Source organism: Macaca thibetana, chromosome 8, assembly GCF_024542745.1.
Source record: "Macaca thibetana thibetana isolate TM-01 chromosome 8, ASM2454274v1, whole genome shotgun sequence".
Taxonomy (NCBI): domain Eukaryota; kingdom Metazoa; phylum Chordata; class Mammalia; order Primates; family Cercopithecidae; genus Macaca; species Macaca thibetana.
This window is the reverse complement of record NC_065585.1, coordinates 24,968,080-24,994,030: the sequence shown is the minus strand read 5'-3', so window position 1 is coordinate 24,994,030 and position 25,951 is coordinate 24,968,080. Positions and strand designations below refer to the sequence as shown.

General features: G+C 37.1%; 1 protein-coding gene across 3 annotated transcripts in view; it reads left to right on the top strand.

Moving 5' to 3' along the window:
- Positions 1-25,951, top strand: part of COL14A1 (collagen type XIV alpha 1 chain) — a 245,408-nt gene that overhangs the window by 29,861 nt on the left and 189,596 nt on the right. For all 3 annotated transcript variants that reach the window (XM_050802163.1, XM_050802164.1, XM_050802165.1), the window contains exons 3-5: positions 4,232-4,348; positions 8,540-8,683; positions 14,767-14,853. In XM_050802163.1, coding sequence (XP_050658120.1) covers positions 4,232-4,348; positions 8,540-8,683; positions 14,767-14,853 — 348 coding nt within the window. The remainder of the gene's footprint in view (positions 1-4,231; positions 4,349-8,539; positions 8,684-14,766; positions 14,854-25,951) is intronic.

Genomic DNA, 25,951 nt, shown 5'->3' with positions numbered 1-25,951 from the left:
CATCCTTGCATCACTGGAGTCAAGTTTCAGATTCTTGGGAGAGTCTGCTTGACCTGGTTTGAGTGATTTTCCCAGCCTTTAGCCAGGGGAGGATGGCTGGCCCTATGCAGTGGGGGGAGGCGGTGTTGTTCCTTGGAAGAAAACCAGGATGCTGTCATATAAGGAAGAGGAGATGCGATTAAGGGTAGGGAAGAATACAAGATGTCCATTTCAGTGCCCCTGTGTAAAAACTAGCATTTTAATAAACAAATGTGAATATTTTATTAAAATAAGTATCTTTACGTAGAGGGTTACTTGACAAAACCGTAACCGTTCAAATTCAGATGAGAAGAAAGGAAAGAAAGAAGGAAGAAAGAAAAGGACAGCCAAAAGTCAACCCTTTAATAAATAGATTATGAAATAGAATTTCCTAAATGCTTGATACCAGTGAGACTTCAATGGCATGACATAAACATTTCTCTCCTGCCTATGAGCCTCTATGGGAATGATCGCAGTGGTATTCTTTGAGCTTAAAGAAAATCTTCCTTCACAAACAAAGCACAGCACAGCAGAACAAAAATGCCTCTACACTTTCAGTGACAAGCCTAACCCTGCAGTGGAGTGGAAGATAATGGGTAGCCACTCCTCAGTCTTCCCCCTCAGTCTCCCTTTGGGATGATGTTTATGTATTCACAGATCTTATATCAGACCTAATTTCATGTGCAATCTCATCCTTTACACTTCACCATGCAAAAGATGAGTCTGTTGGTTTCCTCTGGGCTCTTGGTGTGTGCTGGAAATCAAACTTTACACTTGATGTTTGTCTTTTTGAAAAGATTAGGATTTGAACTGACATAAATTTTGAGTCAAGTTCATGCAAGCATTTATAATTATTAATGGAAGTTAAGCATATGTTAAAAAAAGTACTTCCTTTGTGCTTGCAAACAGAAAAATCATGGGTCTGGTATAAAATGTACACAACGGTTTGTTCCATGAGATAAGAGCAATTATTTCTCCACGGCACTTACAGCGTTTCTGTCAATCGTGCTGCCCTTGCTTTTGTTCCAGTCCCAGTGCCTTCTAAAAGGGGGAAAAAAGCTAACTTTGAAATCCACAGGTGTGACCTTAGGCCTCTTTCTTTGTTAACTAGCATTTCTTCTTTCCAATATTTTTTTACCCTAAAGGCAAAAACCTAAAGAAAATGTGAACGTTATGTTTAACCAAGATTTCCTTTTAATGACTGTGAGGGTATTTATGCTTCTATAGACAATAGATGTGGTCTGTTGATAAAAGGTAATAATGATATTGCTTTTGCCTAGCAGTTGTAATGGGACTGTAGACAGTTTAATCACTTGTAAATTAATAAAAGAGTTGAGTATTGATGGATTTGGTTGTTGCATTTGCTTCAGTGGTTTTGCACTTCGTTTTCTTGAGCAATCGAATGGAAGCCGATGCCTCTCTTGGTTCTAGAACACCATCCAGATTATCTGAACATGGTCCACATTGCCCTCATTTTCTCCTGGAGATTTAGAAGCCTATCTATTGACTAAAAGATGTTGAGGGCTATAAACTCAGACAACATTTAAAGAATAGTAGCATGGATATTAAAATTAAGACTTTTTAACCTAGGAATCCTGAATGTTGTTTGCTGTTTTGAGATGTCAACACACCTGGAGTGCTAATGGAATCATTGACTCTCTTGGAATTTCCTAGATTGAAGCCTCCATCCTATTTGTGCTTTTCCACTTGATGGTTCCCAAGGCAGCTTTTTTTTCAGCAGCTCATTCATGCAAATACTTTGACAATGACATTTACTAGTCCACTGACTTGGTTTGAGTCAGAAACTTGCATATATTTTGTAACGTTTTAAAATTCTTACTTTTACTTTTCTTCCATAAGTAATAAGAATCTATCTATTAATAAATTTTCTTCTCGAGTTGATGACTAAACAAAATAGTAACAGTTTTTCTGTTCATTCAAATGTTAGGTTCAGGCACCTTCCTCTTCCATTTGAAAAAAGTTATTCTTATGGCAAATTTATGTTTTCTCATTAGCCAGAGAAATGTAGACTATTTCTTCCATTCATGTCACGTTGAGAACAGGAAGCTAATGTTTTTATTCTGCATGGCTAGCATTCTCTACTTAGAGACAGTAAAGGACAAATAGAAAGAAAATCTATTCTTAAGATTGTGTCTTTCGGTGCTTACTGATTTCAGAAGCTTTCATCTGATTTCGGTTTGTGGAGTAGTAAATTATTCATTCATCTAGCTCAATGAAGGGTGACTTCTTTTTTTTTTTTTTTGAGATGGAGTCTCGCTGTCTCTCATCCAGGCTGGAGTGCAGTAGCCTGATCTTAGCTCCCTGCAGTCTCCACCACCCTGATTCAATTGATTCTCCTGTCTCAGCCTCCCGAGTAGCTGGGACTACAGGCGTGTGCCACCACACCTGGCTAATTTTGTATTTTTAGTAGAGATGGGGTTTCACCATTTTGGTCAGGCTGGTCTCAAACTCCTGACCTCAGGTGATCCACCCGTCTTGGCCTCCCAAAGTGCTGGGATTACAGGCATGAGCCACCATGCCTGGCCGAGGGTGACTTCTTAATATGAATCATCTTTCAAAGAAACAGTGCATTTCATCTGGGGTCAGTATGTGAACTTGGGCAAGTGCCTTAGTTGCACCTTGGTTCCTTTATCTATCAAATTGGAATAGCAATGTATGTTTTGAAGATTAAGTGAGCTTTTAAGCTGAATCATTACATGAAGTAGGGGAAAGGGAACAAATATTTATTGAACCCCTATTATAATGCATTATATTCATGATATCCATTATCCTATTTACAGTTGTCATCTCTCCTTTGCAAAAAGTATCGCCATCGGCTTTTCTAAAAATAAAGAAACTAAGGTTTTGGAAGAAACAATAACCTGCTCAGGGTTATTAGCTAAGTGGTAGAACTGGGAATGAAACTAACATCCATATCCCGTGTTCTGCCCCATGCCTATGTAGGAGAAAGTTTGTTTCTTTTCTCTATGCTCTGTTTTTTTTTGTTTGTTTTTTGTTTTTAAATGAGAAAGAGAGGCTGGGCTTAAAAGTGGATAAAAAAGGTTAACTTTTCCATTAAGTATTAAACTTTTCTTTTCTAACAAACTCATTTAGAGAGTATGTAATAAAAACCTTCTTACTTTTTTTGAAATACTGGAACATTTGTGTAGTGTTCCAGAAATGTGTTTTGAAGTTTGAATGACCTACACAAAAAGTAATACGGCTCTACTCATTTTTGTAAACTGTCAGAAAAGATAAAACATTCTGGGCTGATTCATGACCATGTGCTTTGTATCTTTCTGATAGATATAAATCAGCTATCCTTGAAAACTGGATCCAAGTTTATAAAACATAATTATCTTTTACTTGGTCCTGAATGCCTTTACAATCATTTTCTCCAATGTTTTTAAATGAATATCTTATTACCATAATATATCCATAATAGCACTCTCAAATTATCATATAATCAATCAAAAATATTGAATTACCAAAGTGAAAAACCTAAGGACATACAACAGGTCTCAGTAGAGTAGATTATAGAAGCTCACATGTTTCAAGGAGAAAAATTTATCCTTGTAACATAATGAAAGCATTTTACAAAATTGGCTTCAATTATTAAACTAGGCTAGAGTATTACATTCTAACAGTTGGTCTTAGTTCTTTGTCATAAGGTCACTACTGTTTGACAAATGGATATCCCTTGGGTAAGAAACAAATGCCCTTAGGTTTGTGTTATCTTGCAAACTGATCAGTTCATTAATGGGGTTTAAAAAATAATATATATTATGGCTAGGCACGGTGGCTCATGCATGTAATCCCAGCACTTTGGGAGGCTGAGGCGGGTGGATCATGAGGTCTGGAGTTCAAGACCAGCCTGGCCAAGATGGAAACCCCGTCTCTACTAAAAATACAAGAAAATTAGCTGGGCGTGGTGGCACGTGCCTGTAATCCCAGCTACTTGGGAGGCTGAGGCAGAGAATTGCTTGAACCCAAGAGACAGAGGTTGTAGTGAGCTGAGATCCTGCCGTTGCACTCCAGCCTGGGCAATAGAGCGAGACTCCGTCTCAAAAAACATATATATATATAAAATACATATTTTGAGGCTGATGTAGTCTTTTGTGTGTATTTTGGTTATACTACTTTGACTTTATGATTTAACAAATAGAAGCTTAAATGTTACAATGTTTACATCATTTTTGTTTTTCGTTTTCAGTGGCTCCACCCACAAGGTTACGATATAATGTAATATCTCATGACAGTATACAGATTTCATGGAAGGCTCCAAGAGGGAAATTTGGTGGTTACAAACTTCTTGTGACTCCAGCTTCAGGTAAAAACAATTGACTGTGTTTTGTAGAGCATTAGCAACTTTTCATGCACAGGTAACTAAAAACATGTAGTGCCAAGCATTGTGTTGGGATTATTTGAAAGCTTTTTGTTTTATCTTTAGTGTTTAAAATCTTACCATCTAATCAAGGTAATAATGTTCCCCAAAGAGTAAAGAGTGACTCTTGGCTCTAGTTCTTTTTAGACCAAATTATCAGACAGTCAACAAGTTTTGTTTTCTCTGTTTAGACATAGAAATGAATACTTTGAATTCATTGGAACTTAAATATACAATGCACCTGAGTGTCCAATAGTTTTGACTAGTTGAATAAACTATGATTAATTAACTCAACAGAATAATATTCAGCATTATACATTAAAATTATAAAGGCTAAGTGGATATTGTGAAAATAAGTGGTAAGGCAGGAAAAGCGTAAGATGAACACATTTTTTGATCATGAATAGTTATTTAAGGACGCTTTAGATTAAGCATCTTTATTTTAAAGTTGATGCTTAAATGATGCCTAAAGATACTTCATTATTTAAAGACGCTTTAAATTAAGTGTCTTTAAATAATGAAGTATCTTTCAGCATCATTTAGTTGAATTTTTCTTTCTCATATTTTACGTTTTTATTATACGAATATAATAAGCTAAAATAATACAGACCATGTAGGGAAACTGCCTCTGCTACCTGGTTGTTAGGAAGATGAAGATGGGATCAGCAACTGGATTGCTTGAATTCAAAACTTGATTCTGTCACTTATAAGTGGTGTGATTCAGGCCAGTCGATCACTCAGTGCCTCACGTTTCTTCTATGCAATGAGCAAACAATATTTGTACCCACCCCGTGGAGTCTTCTATGAATTTGCACCTCAAGGTTGATCTGGGATCAGCAGCATTGGCATTACCTGAGAGCTTGTTAGAAATGCAGATTACTGGGCTCCACCCTCAACCTCTTCAACCAGCATCTGAATTTTAAAAAGATCCCCAGGTGATTCCTATGCACAGTAAATTTGGGAAGTACCAGTTGTGAAGACTAAAATAAATATAAAGCCCTTAGAACAGTGGTGCCATATAGTAAGTGCTCAGTAAATGTTACCTATGATTATCATAAAGATGCTTTTAGGTCCCATTACTTCTCCAAGGATCCATTTTCGCACAGTACATAATAAATACTTAATAATACATATTTGTATAATATATATTTATGTAAATATAGTAATTATTTATTCTTTTTCTTGGTGATAAAGAGGGTTATATGGAACTAGACTCCTTTCAGTGGTAGACCTTTTCCCAAAAGATACGGTGAAGGAGACAGATGCTGTATTGTTCATTAATGTGGACGTCTTACTCAGCACTTGATATAAACATTCCAAAAAGACAAGCAGATGAAACACCTGGTTTCTTGCTTGGTCACCAAAAGGCCATATCTTTCATTTATTTTTAAATTTTTAAAATTTTTTGAGACAGAGTTTCGCTCTTTCTTGCTCAGGCTGGAATGCAGAGGCGTGATCTCGGCTCACTGCAACCTCTGCCTCGTAGGTTCAAGTGATTCTCCTGTCTCGGCCTCCTGAGTAGCTGGGGTTACAGGCACCCACCACCATGCCTGGCTAATTTTTGTATGTTTAGTAGAGATGGGATTTCACCATGTTGGCCAGACTGGTCTTGAACTCCTGACCTCAGGTGATCCACCTGCCTCAGCCTCCCAAAGTACAGGGATTACAGGCGTGAGCCACCGCACATGGCCTGACATATCTTTTATTAAGAAATATTATCCGTAGGCTTATTAGAATGACTTCTGGTTGAGCAATGCCAGATGTCCACTTTTCCCATGGTGGCGTACAGAAATGACTTGCTTATGGAAAACAATATTCTCAAGCCTGGGTCAGAGTTTTCATTTTGGAGTATGACTCAATTTTGGAATTTCTTTGATTTTTAAAAATATAGCTTATTTTTAAAAATAAGCTATCATGGGAAATTTAAATTTAAAAGATTCTTGAACATTTGTGAGTCTAAAGGTCAAAATACAAGTTACTATTTTTCAGTACCTCTGAGAAGCCCCTATGTCTGATCTTGAAAGGTAATTTTTTTCCTTCAGGTGATTGGTAGCTTAACTTTTTCTGATTAATTGCTGATAATACCAAACTATTAAGTCCCCCCAAGCAAGTGTTATTGAGGAATCATAGAACTGTAAGAGTGACTTGGGTAGCCTCTGAAACAAACCTTCATCTGAATCCTTCAATCCCCTCTTGAAGAGTGCACCCAAGAAGTAGATGTCTAGTTCTTGCTTAGACATCTCCCATGACAAAATAAAAATTGGGAATGTAAGCAAATTATTTCTTCGTGAACGCTAAGTTTATTTTCCACAGTGTCCTTACTGCAGCAATCCAAGATAATCAGGCTTGACAATCTGGCATCTATTTGATTAAACATAGTAAATAAAAAGTAATAAATACATTTAGCCACAAAATGTTTATAGCTGTTTCAACACTATGAGACATGATCCAACTATTGTTTATGCCAGCCTTTCTGAAAGCGTGTTCCATGGTATTCTGTAGGATGCTAATAACTGTTTTGCAGCTAAATAGTTTAATGGTCAAATAAATTTGGAAATTCTAGTTTAAACAGAGGTTTAAAGCTTTTTTTGTTTGTTTGTTTCAGGAATCTCAAAGCCTTTAATAAAACAATACACTCCATAACTCTCAAAGAGGGACTGCAATATACAGGGTTTGTTTTTCGAGAAACTTTTTTTGGTGAAATACACATTGTGAAAGATATATTAGGTGTACTTTGCAGTAGATGAGTTTTAAATGACAAGTTCCTGAAACCAGATTTAACATCTTGAGCATAAACGCATATAAGGAAATGGGTTTTGGCAAGAGAAAGACTCCATTTTGCCCTCCAGTAGTAGGCAGCGCAGATAATAGCAGCATTACATTTCAGAATTAAAAATATTAATTTTATTAGCATATGATTAAATTATAATCTGTATTATGTTTGACTAATTCAGCAAATTTCAGACTTCTCTTGCTGGTACTGCTAGAGAGACAGAAGTTTTAAATTAATTTTCCTTTTCTCAGACACAGTAATTGCAGGCAAAAATTAGAGAAGAAAAGTAAAATTTGGAATTCTGCATAAAAGTTGAGTATTTAATCATCAGCACTTTCAAGAAAGCCTTAGATGTCAGTCTAATTTGATGGAGAGGTAATGGGATTTTGAAATCTTTTCATGAACCAAGCCAACTTTTAAGTAGCCGGTCAATGAGTGGTTCCTTCAGCATCCTGGGCCATTTGTGGTCAGATTTAAGATAATGAAATGGCTCATGTTTCAAGGATGCTCTGACTCACTTTAGAGAGGCCTAGAAAAAAATTCCAGTGTCAATAATTACCTTCGGCCTGCCCATATCTCCCCCTTCACATTTTTTTTTTTTTTTTTTTTTTTTTTTTTTTTGAGGCGGAGTCTCAGTCTGTCACCCAGGCTGGAGTGCAGTGGCGCGATATCGGCTCAGTGCAACCTCTGCCTCCTGGGTTCAAGGGATTCTCCTGCCTCAGCCTCCTGAGTAGCTGGGACTACAGACCAACACCACCATGGCTGGTTAATTTTTTGTGTTTTTAGTAGAGGCAGGGTTTCACCACGTTGGCCAGGAGGGTATAAAACCCCTGACCTCAGGTGATCTACCCACCTGGGCCTCCTAAAGTGCTGGGATTACAGGCATAAGCCTCTGCACCTAGTCTCTCTCTTCACTTTTAAGTGAAATTCTTTCCTCAAAGAGTGTATCTGATGCTGAGGGCTTGCTGTCTTGTAAGCTTGTACTATGGCTTTTCCTACTATATAAAGCAGTAGAGTGTTATGATGAAATATTTTCGTGAATTTGATTTTCTCTAATTCTGACAATTGTTAGTTATCTAATATGAAAAGAGTACAACTAAAAATAAAGATGGAAACTATATTATAATTAGGTGCAATACACATATATACCATTGTATCTATTTTTAAATATCTTCACCTCTTGATGTATGTAAAAAAATCATGATATACACTCTAAATATATACAATTTAAAATATATACAATAAAACACATTTCAAAAAATGCCTTCACTGTTTAACACCTTTATTGCTAACTAATAAAGTTTCTTAATGTTCACAGTGAACCTTATTTCTTAGAACTGATTTATTTTTCTCTTTTATTACAGGTGGAAAAACTAACCAGCTGAATCTCCAGAACACTGCAACTAAAGCAATTATTCAAGGCCTTATGCCAGACCAGAATTACACAGTCCAAATTATTGCATACAATAAAGATAAAGAAAGCAAGCCAGTTCAAGGCCAATTCAGAAGTATGTATTTACAGTTCTGAAAGTACCTCTGCAGGACTCTGTCCCAGCCTTGGATTTGAGTCTGTGATATATATTCTACAACTTAAAATTCTAGATTTTTCAGATTTATAGAGATCCTAGAAGACCTTCAGTCTGACCTTCAACAAATTCCTCTGATCTCTAATACTTTCCTACCCTTCCTTTTCCCCCATTTTGCTGTATTCCTACTTACCCTTTGTGCTTTAGTTTCCAATGAACTTTTTAATGTTGGCTCCTGAACCTTACCCAGACATCTCTCCTATGTGATTTCTTAGCATCTAGAGCTTCCCTTCTGGTACTATAATACCATATTGTAATTGCTTATTTACTTCTCTGTGACCCCCACAAGCCTGCAAGTTTTGCAAAGACTGTAACTCAATGATTTTTATTTCTCGTTGTATCACAGTTGCATATTATAGGCCTGGCATATAATGGGTGCTCCATAAATATGAATGTCTGAATGGATAATGCCTGCATCTCCCCTATAGGATCCCCAGAAAGTGCCAGTCGAGCCTCTACTAAAACAACCTACGCAACAGGGAATTTAATTCTTTCCAATTGTTAATCAATTGACATAGGGACCGTTCTATGCCAGTCTCCATGATAAGCTGGTTTGTCAATAAATACAATGTGAGAAGTATTGGAGAGAGTACATACAGGACTCTGTAAAGAGAGGTACTCTCTCTGCCCCAGTAACGGGCTGTGGAGAGGATAGACATGGGAAAGCTTCACGTTTGAGCCAGTTCTCAAATAGTAAATTGGGAATTTGGAGAAATGACAGGGTGTGCAAAGGACATTCTAAGCGGGAGCGAAAGCTCTGCAATGGTCCAATCAATGTCCACAGAGTTCGTTAGGAAACATTTCTTTAGATTGAGTTTAAAAATGGTCTGCACAGGCTGGGCACGGTGGCTCATGCCTGTAATCCCAGCACTTTGGGAGGCTGAGGCAGGTGGATCACCTGAGGTCAGGGGTCCGAGACCAGCCTGACCAACATGGAGAAACCCTGTCTCTACTAAAAATACAAAATTAGCCAGGCGTGGTGGTGCACGCCTGTAATCCCAGCTACTCAGGAGGCTGAGGCAGGACAATCGCTTCAACCCAGAAGGTGGAGGTTGATCTTGGTGAGCCGAGATCGCGCCATTGCACTGCAGCCTGGGCAACAAGAGTGAAACTCCGTCTCAAAAACAAAAAGTAAAATAAAAAATAAAGATCTACACAGGCCCTGATTCTTCTGTCTCTCGGGAGACATTCATTCATTCTTTTCTCTTTTTTTCATTGAACAAATGTATTTCACATGCCTATTAAGTGCCAGACTGTTTTCTAGGCACTTGGGCACAGGACAAATCCCTGCCCCATATGGACCTTATATTCTAATGACCAGAGACTACAGCAACACCCTTTTCCTGAAAGTGGTGTTTCAAACGTGAAGGATGAAATTTTTTTGTATTGTGAATACAAACAGAAGAGGCCTAGCCTAGTTAACTTTCTGTTATGTCATTGCTAAAAGAAACTCTTCTTAAAAGCCCAATTTATTATTCAGGACAATTTAAAGCATAATAAAAAATCATCAGAATATTTTAATGAACTCCTAAGTAGCCGTCATCTGGCTTCAGCAATTAGCTGCCCATGGCCAGTCTTATTTCTTCTATCCCTCAAACCCTTTTCCTTATTATTTTTTGAGCAAATTGTAGACATCATTTCAAATAGATTTTTTTTTCTAAATTTTAAACAATAGCTTTTAAAATCCTACGATAAGATGAATCCATAAATCTGTGTGGTGGTGGGTCTGGAACTTTGTGTGCAGCAATGTTCTATCTAGATTTTTTACACCTCTTCCCTCCCTTTTTTCTCTTCCTCTTCTCTGTAATGTTTTGTGAGACATGTAGGCTGGTGCAAAAGTAGTTGTAGTTTTTGCAATTACTTTAAATTGGAAAAATTGCAATTACTTTTGCACCAACCCAATATTTTGTAAATCTTTGAAAAAATTAAAAGCACACACAACTTTGTTACCTCTTGAAACTTCTGAACAAAGACATCTGGCAAATTCACCTGTCAGCAGGGCATACACGTGTTGTAAATGTTACATTCTTTTGAGATTCACATTGTCCAGGAGCTTTAGAAAAGCTTTTTATGTTATTTTTGGTATAAATTAGCCTTCTGTCTCATTTTACTGGCACTGCACTTTAGTTTCTGGCCTCCAAAATTCCTGCATGAGTAGCTGAAATAACTTCACTTAAAGTTTGTGAGAAGCAGTAAAAGGGATAAGGAGAAAATACTCATCTTTCTCTAGTCTGAGGTTTTGCAATTGATTATTTCAAATATTCCACCGATTGAAAAGTGGAAGAAACACAGAGTCATATAAATCTTCCCAGGCTACTTCTTCAAAACGCTTAAAAGGAAATTCATTTGTTTCCATCATGCTTAACTCTGCTAAGATAGCTGTAGAGAAACAGTATAACTGGTTAGCTAGATAAATAATATGCAAGCGTGTATTTTTTATTTTTTATTTTTTTTGAGATGGAGTCTCGCTCTGTCACCCAGGCTGGAGTGCAGTGGCGCAATCTCCGCTCACTGCAACCTCTGCCTCCCGGGTTCACGCCATTCTCCTGCCTCAGCCTCCCGTGTAGCTGGGACTACAGGTGCCCGCCACCACGCCCGGCTAATTTTTTGTATTTTTTTTTTTTTTTTTCTTGAGACGGAGTCTCGCTCTGCCGCCCAGGCTGGAGTGCAGTGGCCGGATCTCGGCTCACTGCAAGCTCCGCCTCCCGGGTTCACGCCATTCTCCTGCCTCAGCCTCCCGAGTAGCTGGGACTACAGGCGCCCGCCACCTCGCCCGGCTAGTTTTTTGTATTTTTTAGTAGAGACGGGGTTTCACCGTGTTAGCCAGGATGGTCTCGATCTCCTGACCTTGTGATCACCTGCCTCGGCCTCCCAAAGTGCTGGGATTACAGGCGTGAGCCACCGCAGTCGGCTAACTGTGTTATTTTTATTGGCAGGATAGAGGGATTTGTTCTGCCCAAATAGCAGTTTGTAAGAATAAAATGAAAATTGCTTGGATAGCTTTCTTTTTCCTTTTGCATTTCAGTTATATGCCTGCTCTCTGTGAGATGGAGCTAAAACCTAGTCTCTTCCTAGAAAACTTTCGTGGTTGGATCCAGGAAAGTGGTGATCAAGATAAAGCTTGTGGCTCTAAGTTTGCTTTTAGTGCAGGGATTTGAATTCTTTATGAGTTCATATTTTGATACACAGTAAAACATAAGAAATGATCTTTGAATTTCTAAGACAGAAAGGCAGATCTGATCTAATAGGTGTTATGACTCCAGATTTGCCACAAGCAGTTCAACCACTTCCAGCCTCAGTTTCTTCACCTGCAAATGAGGGTGATGATATGCCTATTACTGTGCAGATGAACTTACTTCACCACATAGTAGAGCATGGTAGCTATTGTTGTCGTAAGAAATACCATTTTGCTTGTTAACTATCTGTTTTCCAATTGATTTTGCCCCTACATGAGGAAGACAGCACCTTGGTCAACATACATGTTTACATCTTATATGTGACATAGTGGATCAGCTTCCATAATGGCTGTTATTTTTTCTTGTTTATTTATAGACTGCTTTTTATTGCTCTGTGTTTTAATTTAGTACCTTTAAATATGGAGGGCACCTCTCCAATGATTAGGAGAGACATGAGATGGAAGTAAAAGTTTTATTACTTACAGGTCCTGAGAGTTATATGGTATGCCTGGAGGCCACACCCATGGAGGTCAGGGAGCACAAGAAGTGGGGGCACCCATAAGCCAGGGTCTTTATTGGGGTCCAGGGCATTATCCTCAGGTTTCTTTGAGGAGGGTTTTAATTGGGGCATTTAAATCAAGCAGGCATGAGTTCTAAGAGGTCACACTGTGACTGGGAGGCAGTCAGTGTGGCATATCTGCACAGTTCATGCAGAGAATGAAGGCCAGTGGCGCCAGTCAGGTGGGCTGTATGCGGCTCTCTCATAGGGAGTAGAAGGTAGAAATAGATCTAGGGGAGACTAATGAATAATGAATAGTAAGAGTAACTCCCAAATAGAGACTGGCAGAAACTCCACTGGAAAGGTGACGTTTGAACTACACTTTGAAAGATGGGCAGGGAGCAGTTGTTTAAGTCGGATAATCTGGATTAACCACATTTAGGAACTAGTGCTTTAGGGTATGTTGTAGGACCAGAAACTGTGTCAAGGGTGATTGAGCCTGTTTCTAGTATGAGTAAGTCCAACTTACATTTAAAATGGATGCTGAGGCAACATGAAATTTGTAAGAATTCACCACATTCTATGTTGGAAAATTTTTTTCTCTTTTAAATGTGTTTTGTCAATCTTTGCCTGCAAATTCCTGCCTTTCTTTGGAAGTCTGACTCAAAAGGGAAGTTTCTCCAAGTCTCTACCTCTGAATTTATTACTAGTCTTTCCTAGAACTGTTTCTACCTCCAGCATCACTCAGCACGATCTTTCTCATATTAAAGTTGCAGACATATTTTGTTTTAGAAAATGCAAGTAATTTGGGGTGACAGCACATGTGTGGGTGGGATTGAAGATACAGATTTGGGAATTATTTATGAAAAGGTGAGAATTTAAATTGTGGGATGGTAAAATTACAGCGGGTTGTACAGAGACACAAGACACTCTTAGTATATGATTGTGTTTCATGAATAGTAATAGAGAAAGAGCCCAAAGAATGAGAATGAAAAGGAGTGGTCAACAGGAGAAAACCAGGATAAAGCCATTGTAAAAACTGAGAAAGAAAAGAATTTAAGTGTGTATGTGTGTGTGTGTGGAGGGGGGGTGCGGTGGTGGTGGTGGGGGTGCTCCAAAGTGCCAGTGCTTATAGAGAAGTCGGTGAATGAAGTTTTAAAAAAATTGTTATAAAAATTTATACATATCAGGATCAAGGCATCTTATATTTTTATTTTTAAAATGTTTTAAAATTGTGTTTTAAATCCTGGAATTTAATCTCTGGGTAGCAGAAAGTCAAGGAAGGTTTCTAAGAAAAGGAATAATAGAGTGACATGACCTTGGCAAATGACAAATCTCAAACCATTTCAGCAAAGCGATGGAAGACAGTGGAAAGAAAGAGGAGGAGGATATGATAAAGACAGGATGAATGGAACAATGTCCTGGAGAAGGCAGCAAGGGTGGTTCAGAGGAAATCATTGCTTCCCCTATGTAGCTTACCCCCAGTACATTTGGCGATTTCCATGAAATGAATGTAGCAATTAAACGAAATACCTTGGCTCACTTCTGCATTTTCACGGGGTGTTTTATTTGTGCAGAAACCGCTGCCATTTGGCAGGCTCTTGGACTGCTTCAAACAGCCTAAGGTGCTATTTGGCAGAAAAGCAGCTGTGCAGTTTTAAGGAGAGAATGCAGTGGAAAGTTAAGCTAATGGTGTAGGTTGATACGAATTTATTAAAAGGCCATGGGGCATTTTTTGGTCACTGAACATTTTCTAATTAAAACCATAAAAAACCACCATTTATTAATGGGGAAACTTTTTTTTTAAGTTTGAAAAGGAATTATTATAAGGCTCTTCACTTTTTTTATTTTTTTATTTTTTTGCTGATGGAGCAATTCCAAATGAGGCTATTTATGGTTAAGATCTTTCTAGAATGGGGACCAAGCTCACAGGCTAAGTCCAGAGACTTGAAGATACAGCTTTAACCCCATGCCAACACTTAACTGGTTTTATGAAATAGGTTTTAGCTTTCTGGTTCTTCATTCCCTCATGTATAAGCTAGGGATAATTATGCTGATTTTACAGCAGTTATGAAGGATTAAATATTTGTGACACATCTGCCCATAGTGCATACTCAGCCAAAGTAGTTCCTTAGGTGTTTCTGTGTCTTCTCATGACATAGTTGAAAAAAAAAAAAAAAGAGCAGTTCTAATATTTGGGGATGAGTTTGTACCATGGAGCTCATTTCTGTAAATACTTTTAGGGCTCTCAAGGGTTTTAGTAAAACTCATTGAACATTTTCTTTTAGACTTTAATATAACACGGTGCTGTCTCTCTACTTTTCTTCCAGTTAAAGATTTAGAAAAAAGAAAGGATCCAAAGCCCAGAGTCAAAGTTGTGGACAGAGGAAATGGGAGTAGACCATCTTCACCAGAAGGTCAGAGACGATTTTGATTAACTCATGTTGGGAGTTCGGTTGTTTTAGTTACACAGGCAATTCTCATGTATGTGGTTGCTGACCCCATCTGAGAAGTGCAGGTCTAATATGAAGATCGCCTGTGGCCTCTTTGTACTCTTCCTTCCTTTCCCACACAAGATGACCCTCAACCCTTTGGCATGGCAGGTGACCTTTAGGGCACCTTTCTCAGAATGGTGCATATATGTATAGCCTATCATAGTTCTTGTTCTGTGCATACCTTTTCACTTGGAAACCTATCCATGCCAATTCATATAGGAGGCAGGATCACCCAGTGTAAATTGCATGGGCTCTCCCACTTGCCTGCCTAAATTCAAAGCCTGCCTTTACCACTTTGAGTGATCTTATACTAGTTATCCAAATGTCTATGTCTCTATTTCCTTATCTGCAAAATGTGGAGAATGGGATTCAGATCATAGAGTTCTTTGGGATAAAATGCATTGATATGGGTAAAATACTTAGAACATTGCCTGCCATTGAATAATGTTAGTTATTATTGTTAGTCTACCTCATTCTTTTTAATAGCCAGATAGTATTCTATGGGATAGACTATTATAATTTAGTGATTAGTCCCCCCCACCCCCCTTTTTTTTGAGACAGGATCTCACTCTGTCACCCAGGCTGGAATGCAGTGTCACGATCTCGGCTCACTGCAACCTCCGCCTCCCGGGTTCAAATGATTCTCTTGCTTCGGCCTCCTGAGTGACTGGTATTACAGGCGCATGCCACCATGCCCAACTGATTTTTGTATTTTTAGTAGAGACGGGGTTTTGCCATGTTGTCCAGGCTGGTGTCGGTCAGGTGATTCACCTGTCTCTACCTCCCAAAGTGTTGGGATTACAGGTGTGAGCCATGGCACCCTGCTGGTTATTCCCCTTTTGATGAGCATTTAATGTTGTCCAATTTTCACTATCACAAACATGCTGTAACAGCATATTTCTAACTGTGGAACTGCGAAGTTAAAGGATAAGCAAATTTTAGCCTGCCAAATTGATAGATGGCAGGCTCTATCAATATCGACTTAAATTTTTTTCAGTGATTTGTACTTCTGCTAACAATATGTAACAGGGATTATTTCATATGTTCTTTTCAACATTTGAAATCCCTAATATTGAAAAAATTCCCCAATTTTATATCATTTGTTTAATTTACATCTTTTTGATTACTAGTGAGGCTGAATATTTTTTCATATCTTTAGTGGTCATCTGTAATTTTTCCTGTTCATTTTTGTTTTGTGTTGTCTTTATTTCTTTAATGAATATATAAAAATTTTCTAAATATTTTGAGTATGAAACCCTTTTCTACATATTGTTGTAGTTTTGCAAATATTTTCTCTTGGTGTATAATTTGCCTTGCAACTTTATTCATCTTTTTGATAATTTTTAATACAATTAAAAAAATCCTTGACAAATGTTTTACTCTGAATTTTGATGCATTTCTTGGTTTTCTAATATTTTAACATGAAACATTTGCCTATTTTTCTTCTAGTGATGTTCAGGTTTATATTTATATTTATTACAACATATTAAATATGTTAGATATAAAATGTATAAAAATAATGTCATAAACATGTTTGTCCAGATTAAGAAAATAAACCTATTACCATACAGTTAAAACTCATTACTTATCCCCATAAATTCCCTTTCCTCTCTTGTAGGAGGCTGCTGAAGTCAGTTTTTAACATTCCAATATGTCTTTATCATTCTACTTCATATATATTTGCAAGCTTAAAACATATTATACAAAGTTCAAATTTATATGTAGTTTATTATAATGGATGTATACCTTTGCAACTTTTAAATCTAATGTTAAACTTTTTTGAGTTATCTATGTTGATTTATGTAGAGCCAATTTATTCATTTTCTTTACGGTGTAGAATAGAATGCCACTGGATAAATATATTCCAATGTATTTAGCCCTCCCACTCTTGATGTTACCAGTATTTTGCTATAATTAATTTGTTGTAAGTATCTTTGCTTATGTCTCCTGTACATGTGGTAGAATTTTTCTAGAGTATATACCTTGGAATCAAGTTATTTAGTTGCTGCATATATATATTTTTATAGCTTCTCTTGATATCTTTTTATGCTTTTATATCCAGTACTTCATTGTATTTTCTTTTTTCTAACATCCTGAGTTGAGTGTTTACACCTTAATTTTTAATTTTTCTTTTCTATTATATGCATTTTAAAATATCCAAGTACTACTTGAGCTGTCTCACATAGGTTTTGATATGTAGTGTTGTTATGCTGTAGTTCATACTATTTTCTAAATTTCACTAGATTTTCTCCGTTAATCCATGAGTTACTTAGAAATATGCTATTAATTTCTAAACATCTGGAGATTTGAAAAGAAGACATTTATTTATTATTGATGTCTAATTATTGCATTGTGGGTAGAGAATGGGGTGTGTAGAAATATTCTTTGAAATTTGTTGAGGCATTTTATTACTTAAATGTGGTCAGTTTTTAAAACCATTCCATGTGTCCTTGAGAAAAATGTGCATTTCAATTTCCCTTGATGGTATTTGCCCATTTCTATTTGTAACTCTGGCAATTTTGTTTTAAATACCTAAGGCTAGATAGAAATAAAATAAGAGTTACTATATTTTTCTAGTCAATTTTTCTTTTTCATATTTTGTAATGATTCTTTTTATTCTTAGTAATTCAATATTTGCCTCAAGGACTATTTTATCTAATATTAATATAGCTATATCACCTTTATTTTATTTAGTACTCACATAATGCATTGATTCTCTATTCTGTAACTTTCATTCTCTTTGTGTCTCAAGTTCAAGGTGAGTAATTTGTAAAGTAGATTAATTTGCATTAAAAAATTATCTTACAATCATTGTATTTTACTTGATAGCTTTAGTTTACTTAAATGTGTTGATGTTACTGATAATTTTGGACTTACTATTTATTTTATGCTATTATCCTACATTTTTCTTATCTTTTTTCCCCCCATTATACCTTACTTAAAATTGACCAAGTTTCTTTTCTCTTTAAATCCATTTTATCCCTTACTGACCTGGAAAAGCTAACATAGTCTAATCCTAATCAATATCTTTACTATTTCCCTATAATACAGAATACAGAATTTAATTATGCTTTATATTCAACTATTACTCTCCTGTCTTACACATCATTTTTGAAAAATACATTAACTTATTTTTTGCCTCACAAATATATTATTGAATACAGTTATTATAGATATTCTTTAACAGTCAGTGTTTGTCCAGATTTGCCCACGAAGTTGTTTTGTTCACCATTTCATCTTGCATCTCACACCTTCTCTATGTATCCACTTTCCTTCATAGAAGATCTGCGGTGATAAATTTATCTTTATTCGTGCAAAAATATCTTCACTCTGTAGTCACTATTGAGAGATTAGCTGGGTACGAGATTGAGAGTTGTCTCCAATCATTTCAAAGACATTTTACTATCTTCTGGCTCCTGTTGCTTTGTTGAGATGTGTGTTTTCAGTCTAAGGGTTGTTCCTTTGTAGGTGACCTCTCTTTTCTCTCTGGATGCGTTTCAGGCTTGCTGTCTTTTATCTTTGGGGTTCTGCTGCTTCACTATCGACAGCCCAGATGTAGATTTCTTTGTGTTTCCAGATTTCAGATTTATATCTTTCACCAGGATTGGAAAATTCTTGACCTTTAACTCTTTAAATATTATTTTTCTCAATAATTTATATTCATATTCTTTCAATTAGATTTATGACAGTTTCTTTGGACAATCTATGTCTTTTAATACTAATATTTTCTACCTCTCTGATTTTACGAATGATATTCTGGGTTCCTTATATCTGTCTTTTAGGACACTAGATCTCTTCCCCTCTCTAATCTACTCTTTAGCCTGTTCTTTTCAATGGGGAAATCTTTTATTCCTAGAAATTACATGTGCTTATTTTTCAAGGTTGCTAGGAATTTTTTATGGTGCTTGGTTCCTTTTTAATTGTTAATCATTCTGATATTTTAATCATGATTATTTTATATTCTGAATTCAATAATTCTATTATTAAAGCATTTTAGGGTTAAATTTGTGTGTGTGTGTGTGTGTGTGTGTGTGTTTGTTTGTTTGTTTTTTTGTTTTTTAGATGGAGTCTTTCTCTATTGCCCAGTCTGGAGTGCAGTAGTGCAATCTTGGCTCACTGCCACCTCTGCCTCCTGGGTTCTAACGATTCTCCTGCCTCAGCCTCCCAAGTAGCTGGGATTACAGGTGCCTGCCACCATGCCCGGCTAATTTTTGTATTTTTAGTAAACATGGGGTTTCACCATGTTGGCCAGACTGGTCTCAAACTTGTGACCTCAGGTGATCTACCTGCCTCCATCTCCCAAAGTACTGGGATTACAGGCATGAGCCACCACATCCGGTTAGGGTTAAATTCTTGTTACTTGTTTATACTGACTTTCATTCATGGGGCTGGTTTCTTTGTATGATGTGTCACTTTTGGCTTGTGGACTCGTGTGGAAATTCTTCACAGCATGTCTTAAGGGTGAGCTCCTTCAGAAGGGGGCATTTTGGTTGCTACCAACCTGGAAACGCTTTATGTTAATTTCTTGTCTTAAGATACTCAGGGCTTGTCCATGGTTACAAATTCACAGGAGAGACAGTTTTCCTCCACATAGAGCTTAGACCAATGTAAACCCTTTCCTTGTCATCTCCCTTGCTAGAAAGCAGTTATTTTTCTAGTCCAACAATTTGTAAGGCTATGGCCCTGTGAGGGTGCCTCCTTTACATAAGAACTATCAAGTCCAACTTCCCACCTTGAATGCATTAAGGTTTTGTCTCCCATTCCAGCATGACTATTACAGCTTAATGTCTTGATTGATAAATTTCTGGTTAAGGTGAAATCTACCAGATATATATTTTCCCTTGCAGTAAGTAAGTAGCTTATGATGAGATATTTTTGAGACATGTAAATACTCTGTTTCTCATTAAAATTTCACCTACTTGCTTTAGCGTCTATTAATTCTTGCCTGAGTCAGTAACTATTATGATGTTTCTCAAATGGTAATTTTTCTAACTCCATTTTTCATTCTACATTTATTATTTGGCGTTCTACTGTAAAGAAGATTTTTCCCTTCTCCCACACTTGTTTTTCTTTTCATATGAGTATGGACTGGTGGGTTCTTAGTTTATTTGAGTGGGTTATAATCATTACTATCATTGTTTATTATGATGCTCAAATTGTTCCAGATTTGCTAGGTGGGAACTATTTCACGCTGTCTCTTATGTCTTTTAAATATGTTCCCATCATTCTTTAAGTTATTTCTTACTTTCTGGCACAAACTTTACATTCTGAGCTCTTGTATTTTTTCTACCTGGCCCCAAAATGAACCATTTCTTCCAAGAATCGTGGCTTCTTTTTGTGGAGAATAGTATTTTGCAACCAAAATGTGGGTACTAACTGTGCCTCTTGCTTCTGGAGTGTCATACCATTATCTCTCTGTCTGTCTCTCATTCTCTTGCTCTCTAGCAATCAGTCATCTGTCTATCTATCATTTACTTATCATCTATCAATCATCTATCTGTTGTCTATCATCCATCTATCTATCATCTTTCTATTATCTGTCATCTATCTATCTATCTATCTATCTATCTATCTATCTATCTATCTATCTATCTTACTGCATCTTATATCTATCTTTTACCCATATCACAGGGTTTATTTTAGCCCTCCTTCTTCTAATATTTATAACTCCCCTTTCAAGAGAGTGAGAAACATGACTCCCAATATTCTAAATATATCTACTCAAATGGTCAATCATAGAAATAGTTTTAGAACTGCTAATCTGTGCATACTGCAAAAAGACAAACAATTCTATTAACTTGAGTTCAATGTTTGCTTTTATTCTAGAGTATATCATATCTGTATTCAAAAGGATCTTGGATTAGTTCTTTTCTTCCCTGTTCACTGTGATTTTGTTATTTATTTTAATAGGGAACAGTTAAGTTAATCCGTGAGTATGTAAAACATTGGCACATTTCCAGAAGTTGAAAAGTCTACAAAAGGATGACACTGAAAAAGAAGTATCACGTCTGCTATTCCTTCCAACCAACTTTACTTGCCCCTCCTATATAATCAAATGTGTTAGTTTCCGTCTTATCTTTTGTGTGTTTCTTTGTGTAAGAACAAACAGATTTGTTAATATTTTTAAGGGAGAATTTTACAAGGAAGTTTGCGTGTTTGGATTGGCATTTTTTTGGCCACTTGATGCTTAGACAACAGTGTTTAAGGTGAAATCTATGGAAGCATTTGTGGATTAGAGTTTGGCTCCAGAATTTATTAGCTATAGCTATGTATTTCTAAAGTGTCTTAACTGCTGTATTCTTTCCCCTGATGCACCTTCCTCTTTCCTTTCCAAAACCTAGGATTGAGTGAAACGAATTAAAACTAAGAAGTAGACAATGGAAGAGTGAGGCTACTATTGGCACATGTTCTAATAAATACCAATACACATTTGGAGAAGGAAGATTCATAAGCAGTCCATTTCCTTCCTCACTGAAGATATGTCTGAACATATGTTTACGGAAGAGTTCTTTCTGAGCCCACTTTCAGGCAGGCGCTGTCTCAAAGGGTTTATTGTAGTGATGAGGACTTGGGGTAGGGCAAGAACTTTCAGGAGGTTTGTGGAAAATAGGTATCTTCCTCTTTCAGGTGAGGGTTTCTGTGAGGTGTGTGCCAGGGCAGTGAGGACTTTGTGAGAGCGCTGGTTATGTGGGAGAATTGTCTTAAGAAGTAAGTTATAAACAATGGTGACAATCCAGGACAGAGTTACAGCTCCTAGGAGGTGGAGGGGGATGCATTAGTGTGACCCAATGGAGATAAAAGATGACCCCCTCCACCCCAACCAGGTCGTTTATGCAACCCTTAGCATAAGCCGCTCCTCCAAGTCGTGGTGCTTTCATGATCCACATTGAACTATACTGCTCTTTGTTTTCCCTGAAATCTGCGATTTTCTTGTATAAGCGTCTACATTGATAGTGGCTCAGATACAATCAGATATATTATACATATTTTACAATTTTAGTTTAAATGCACAGAGTTAAGATCCTTAACAGAAGTGGCTGTGCAGTTAAATACTTAACTTGTTTCCAATCTACTGTACATGTTTCTTTAATAATCCAAAATTAACTCACAAACAAAAGTGGTATTTGCCTTTGAGCATAATATTGGCACATTTGCATTAATGGCTATTTCTCCATCATTATCCAAACAGCTTTCTTTAATCATTTTTGGAGTTTTGCACAAGAATGCAGAACCTGATTGGAAATGATTAAGAGATTGATAGGAAAAACAGCATAGGGTTTTTTTTTTCTCTTCTTCTTTTTCAGTGATTTTTAAAATTAAGATGACCAGCCTTCTTTGTTTTGTTTTTAATGGATTTTTAAAAATACTGTAGTCCCTACACTGTCGGGGTGAATCTCAGTGCTCTCATTTTCTGGGGGAAAAATGAGATGAGCTTAAATTATTCTTTCCAGAAATCAGCAAACTATGGCCCATGGGCAAAATTCAGTCTTCTGTCTATTTTTTAAAATAAGGTTTTATTGGAACACAGCTATGCTCATTCCTTTACATATTGTCTGTGGCTGCCTTCCCACAATATCAGAGTTGAGTAGTTACAAGAGAGATCATATGACCTGCAAAGACTAAAATATTTTCTGTTTTGCTCTTTTCAGAAAAAGTTTGCTTATCTTTGTCTTAGGATGTTTAAAAATTTTTGAATGTGTTGGCACACAATCCTTCACTAAAAAAGTAATGAAATGCTTTTCTGAGGACAACTGTTCTATTTTGCTATTTCATAATTGCATAGGCTATACTCATAAAAAAATATATATATATATACACACATGCCTACCTTTGAACATTTCTACCTCTTATACTCCCATAGTTGATTTTTTTTTTTTTTTACCTGAAGCATGAGAACTCTCAAGAGTTAGCTTCGAGGACTGAGTTAAAATGTGTAAAATGCCTAGTACATAGTAAGTGCCACATATTTTATATATAGCATTTACTACATGCGTAAAACAGTTTAAATACATATATAAATAGCATAGTATTTGCTATTAATAATAACATGTATATTTTGCAAGAGCTAAGATCATCATGGGCAATGGTTTATATTATTGATTTAATAATGAATGCATAGAAGAGCTGGTAATTATCCCCTAGTATCAAGCACTGAATTAGTTTCTGGGGATTAAGTGGTGAGCATGGGAAGCAGAATTCTACCCTCATGGAGCTTACATAGTCTAGCAGGGGCTCAACACATGTGCCCAATGCCTTCTCTGGGAGAAGGGCCAGTTCTGAATTATGCAGTCATTATGGTTGAGTGTAGCCTGGGCACATGATTATTTTCGAGGTATATTTTCACTGACTGGGATCTCTCACCTCCCATTAATACTTTTATGGTTCTTGGCTCACAGTCAAGAGATTGACTTGAAATGTTGACACCTTTCCACTAGCTATTGTGGGACTTAGATCTGGCAAACCCAGGACTGTGAGTTCAAGTTGGTAAAAATGGGACTGTTAGGGTTTTAATTTCCGTTAGGTAGGCACTAGAAGGTAGCTAAAGTACAGGGAACTAGAGGGGTCCTGTAGGTTAGTGCTGGCAAGAACCTGACTCTACTCCTAGACTAAAGGGGAAAGAACTGGGTTCAATCATAAACAGGACATTGGGGTTAAGTGTGGACTGGAATTTATGCATTAAGGGATTTGAAGGATACCTGGATCGTAGAGTATGCTCCATTAGTGCTTCTTCCTCTTCTTGTTTCCCAGTTTCCTCCTCCTCACTTTCCTTTTCTTCCTCTCACTTTCTCTACCTTATTCTCATTGTTATTATAATTATTATTATCTAGACATTTGACGTGGTGTTTCAGCAACAACATCAGGGTGAACTAGAAAATTGCTCCTTATCCATGCAGGGAGTCCCTGAGGAAGCCACTCTGTATATGCCTGTGCCCTGAGTGAGGGAAGAGTCTTGAGAATGCATAACTTTGGGCCTGTGCCACACACAGCTTAGGTATCCAAATTTATGTTTACCATGTGCTCTGAGGCCTGCCCACTCAGGAAATTAATATAAAAATGGCTTCAGTTGGTAAAAGCAATGGAATGACTAGCAGAAGCAAACACAAAATCACATTTGAGCCAAGACCTGATAAAACAATGCCAAAAGAGAGTTCGCAATTCACAGTTTCAAAACATAGAACTAAACTGTGTGCCATAAGTAAGAGTCAGAAGACACAAAAGTGGCGTTGTGGCCTCAGAAATCTATGAACTTTAATTATGGAATCATTACATAAAGACTATATAGTAAGGGCCTGGTGCAGTAACTCATGCCTATAATCCCAGCACTTTGGGAGGCTGAGGAGGTTGGATCACTTGAGGTCTTGAGTTCAAGACCAGCCTGGCCAACATGGCGAAACCTTGCCTCTGCTAGAAATACAAAAATTAGCCCGCAGTGGTGGTGCACATCTGTGATCCTAGCTACTCTGGAGGCTGAGGCAGGAGAATCACTTGAACCTGGGAGGTGGAAGTTACAGTGAGCTGAGATCGTGCCACTGCACTCCAGTCTGGGTGACAGAGCAAGACTTTGTCTAAAAAAAAAAAAAAAAAAGAAGAAGAAGAAAAAAGGCTATATAATAAATAACAATATGATTACTAATGTCAGAAATATTTGAAAGAAGAGATGAAAAACCATGACAAGGAAAATAGGTAGATTAGAAAAGGTACCACATGAACATACAGAGTTCTGAAGAGCATAAACAAAAAAGATAGTCACACCCATAATCATGCTGGTAAAACTGTAGGACACTAAAATTTCCAAAGATCAAAGGGGAAGAAATAGGAAGAAAAGAGCCAAATAAGAAGAAAAGGACTTGTTGAACCCATTTCTAAATGATTGAGATCTCACTGTGCATGCAGTTATTTGTTCTTCAGTGCTCTGGAGTACTAAATAAAACTTCTGGGGTTTTTTTGTTTGTTTTTTTTTAAATTTAAGTTCTGGGATACATGTACAGAATGTGCAGGTTTGTTACATAGGTATACACATAGGTGCCAGGGTGGTTTGCTGCACCCATCAACCCGTCATCTACATTAGGTATTTCTCCTAATGCTCTCCCTCCCCAACCCTCCCATCCCCCGACAGGCCCCAGTGTGTGATATTCCCCTCCCTGTGTCTATGTGTTCTCATTGTTCAGCTCCAACTTATAAGTGAGAACATGTGGTGTTTGATTTTCTGTTCCTGTGTTAGTTTGCTGAGAATGAGGGTTTCCAGCTTCATCCATGTCCCTGCAAAGCACATGAACTCATTCTTTTTTACAGCTGCATAGTGTTCCATGGTGTATATGTGCCACATTTTCTTTATCCAGTCTATCTTTGATAGGAATTTGGGTTGGTTCCAAGCCCTTGCTATTGTGAATAAACATACGTGTGCATGTGTCTTTATAGTGGAATGATTTATAATCCTTTGGGTATATACCCAGTAACGGGATTGCTGGGTCAAATGGTATTTCTAGTTCTAGGTCCTTGAAGAATTGCCACACTGTCTTCCACAATGGTTGAACTAATTTATACTCTCACCAACAGTATAAAAGTGTTGCTGTTTCTCCACATCCTCTCTAGCATCTGTTGTTTCCTGACTTTTTAATGATTGTCATTCTAACTGGCATGAGATGACATCTCATTGTGGTTTTGATATGAGTTTCTCTAATGACCGATCATGATGAGACTTTTTTTTTTTCATATGTTTGTTGGCTGCATAAATGTATTCTTTTGAAAGGTGTCTGTTTATATCCTTCTCCCACTTTTTGATTTTTTTTGTAAATTTATTTAAGTTTCTTGTAAATTCTGGATATTAGCCCTTTGTCAGATGGATGCATTGCAAATTTTTCTCCCATTCTGTAGGTTGCCTGTTCACTCTGATGACAGTTTATTTTGCTGTGGAAAAGCTCTTTAGTTTAATTAGATCCCACTTGTCAATTCTGGCTTTTGTTGCCATTGCTTTTGGTGTTTTAGTCATGAAGTCTTTGCCCATGCCTATGTCCTAAAT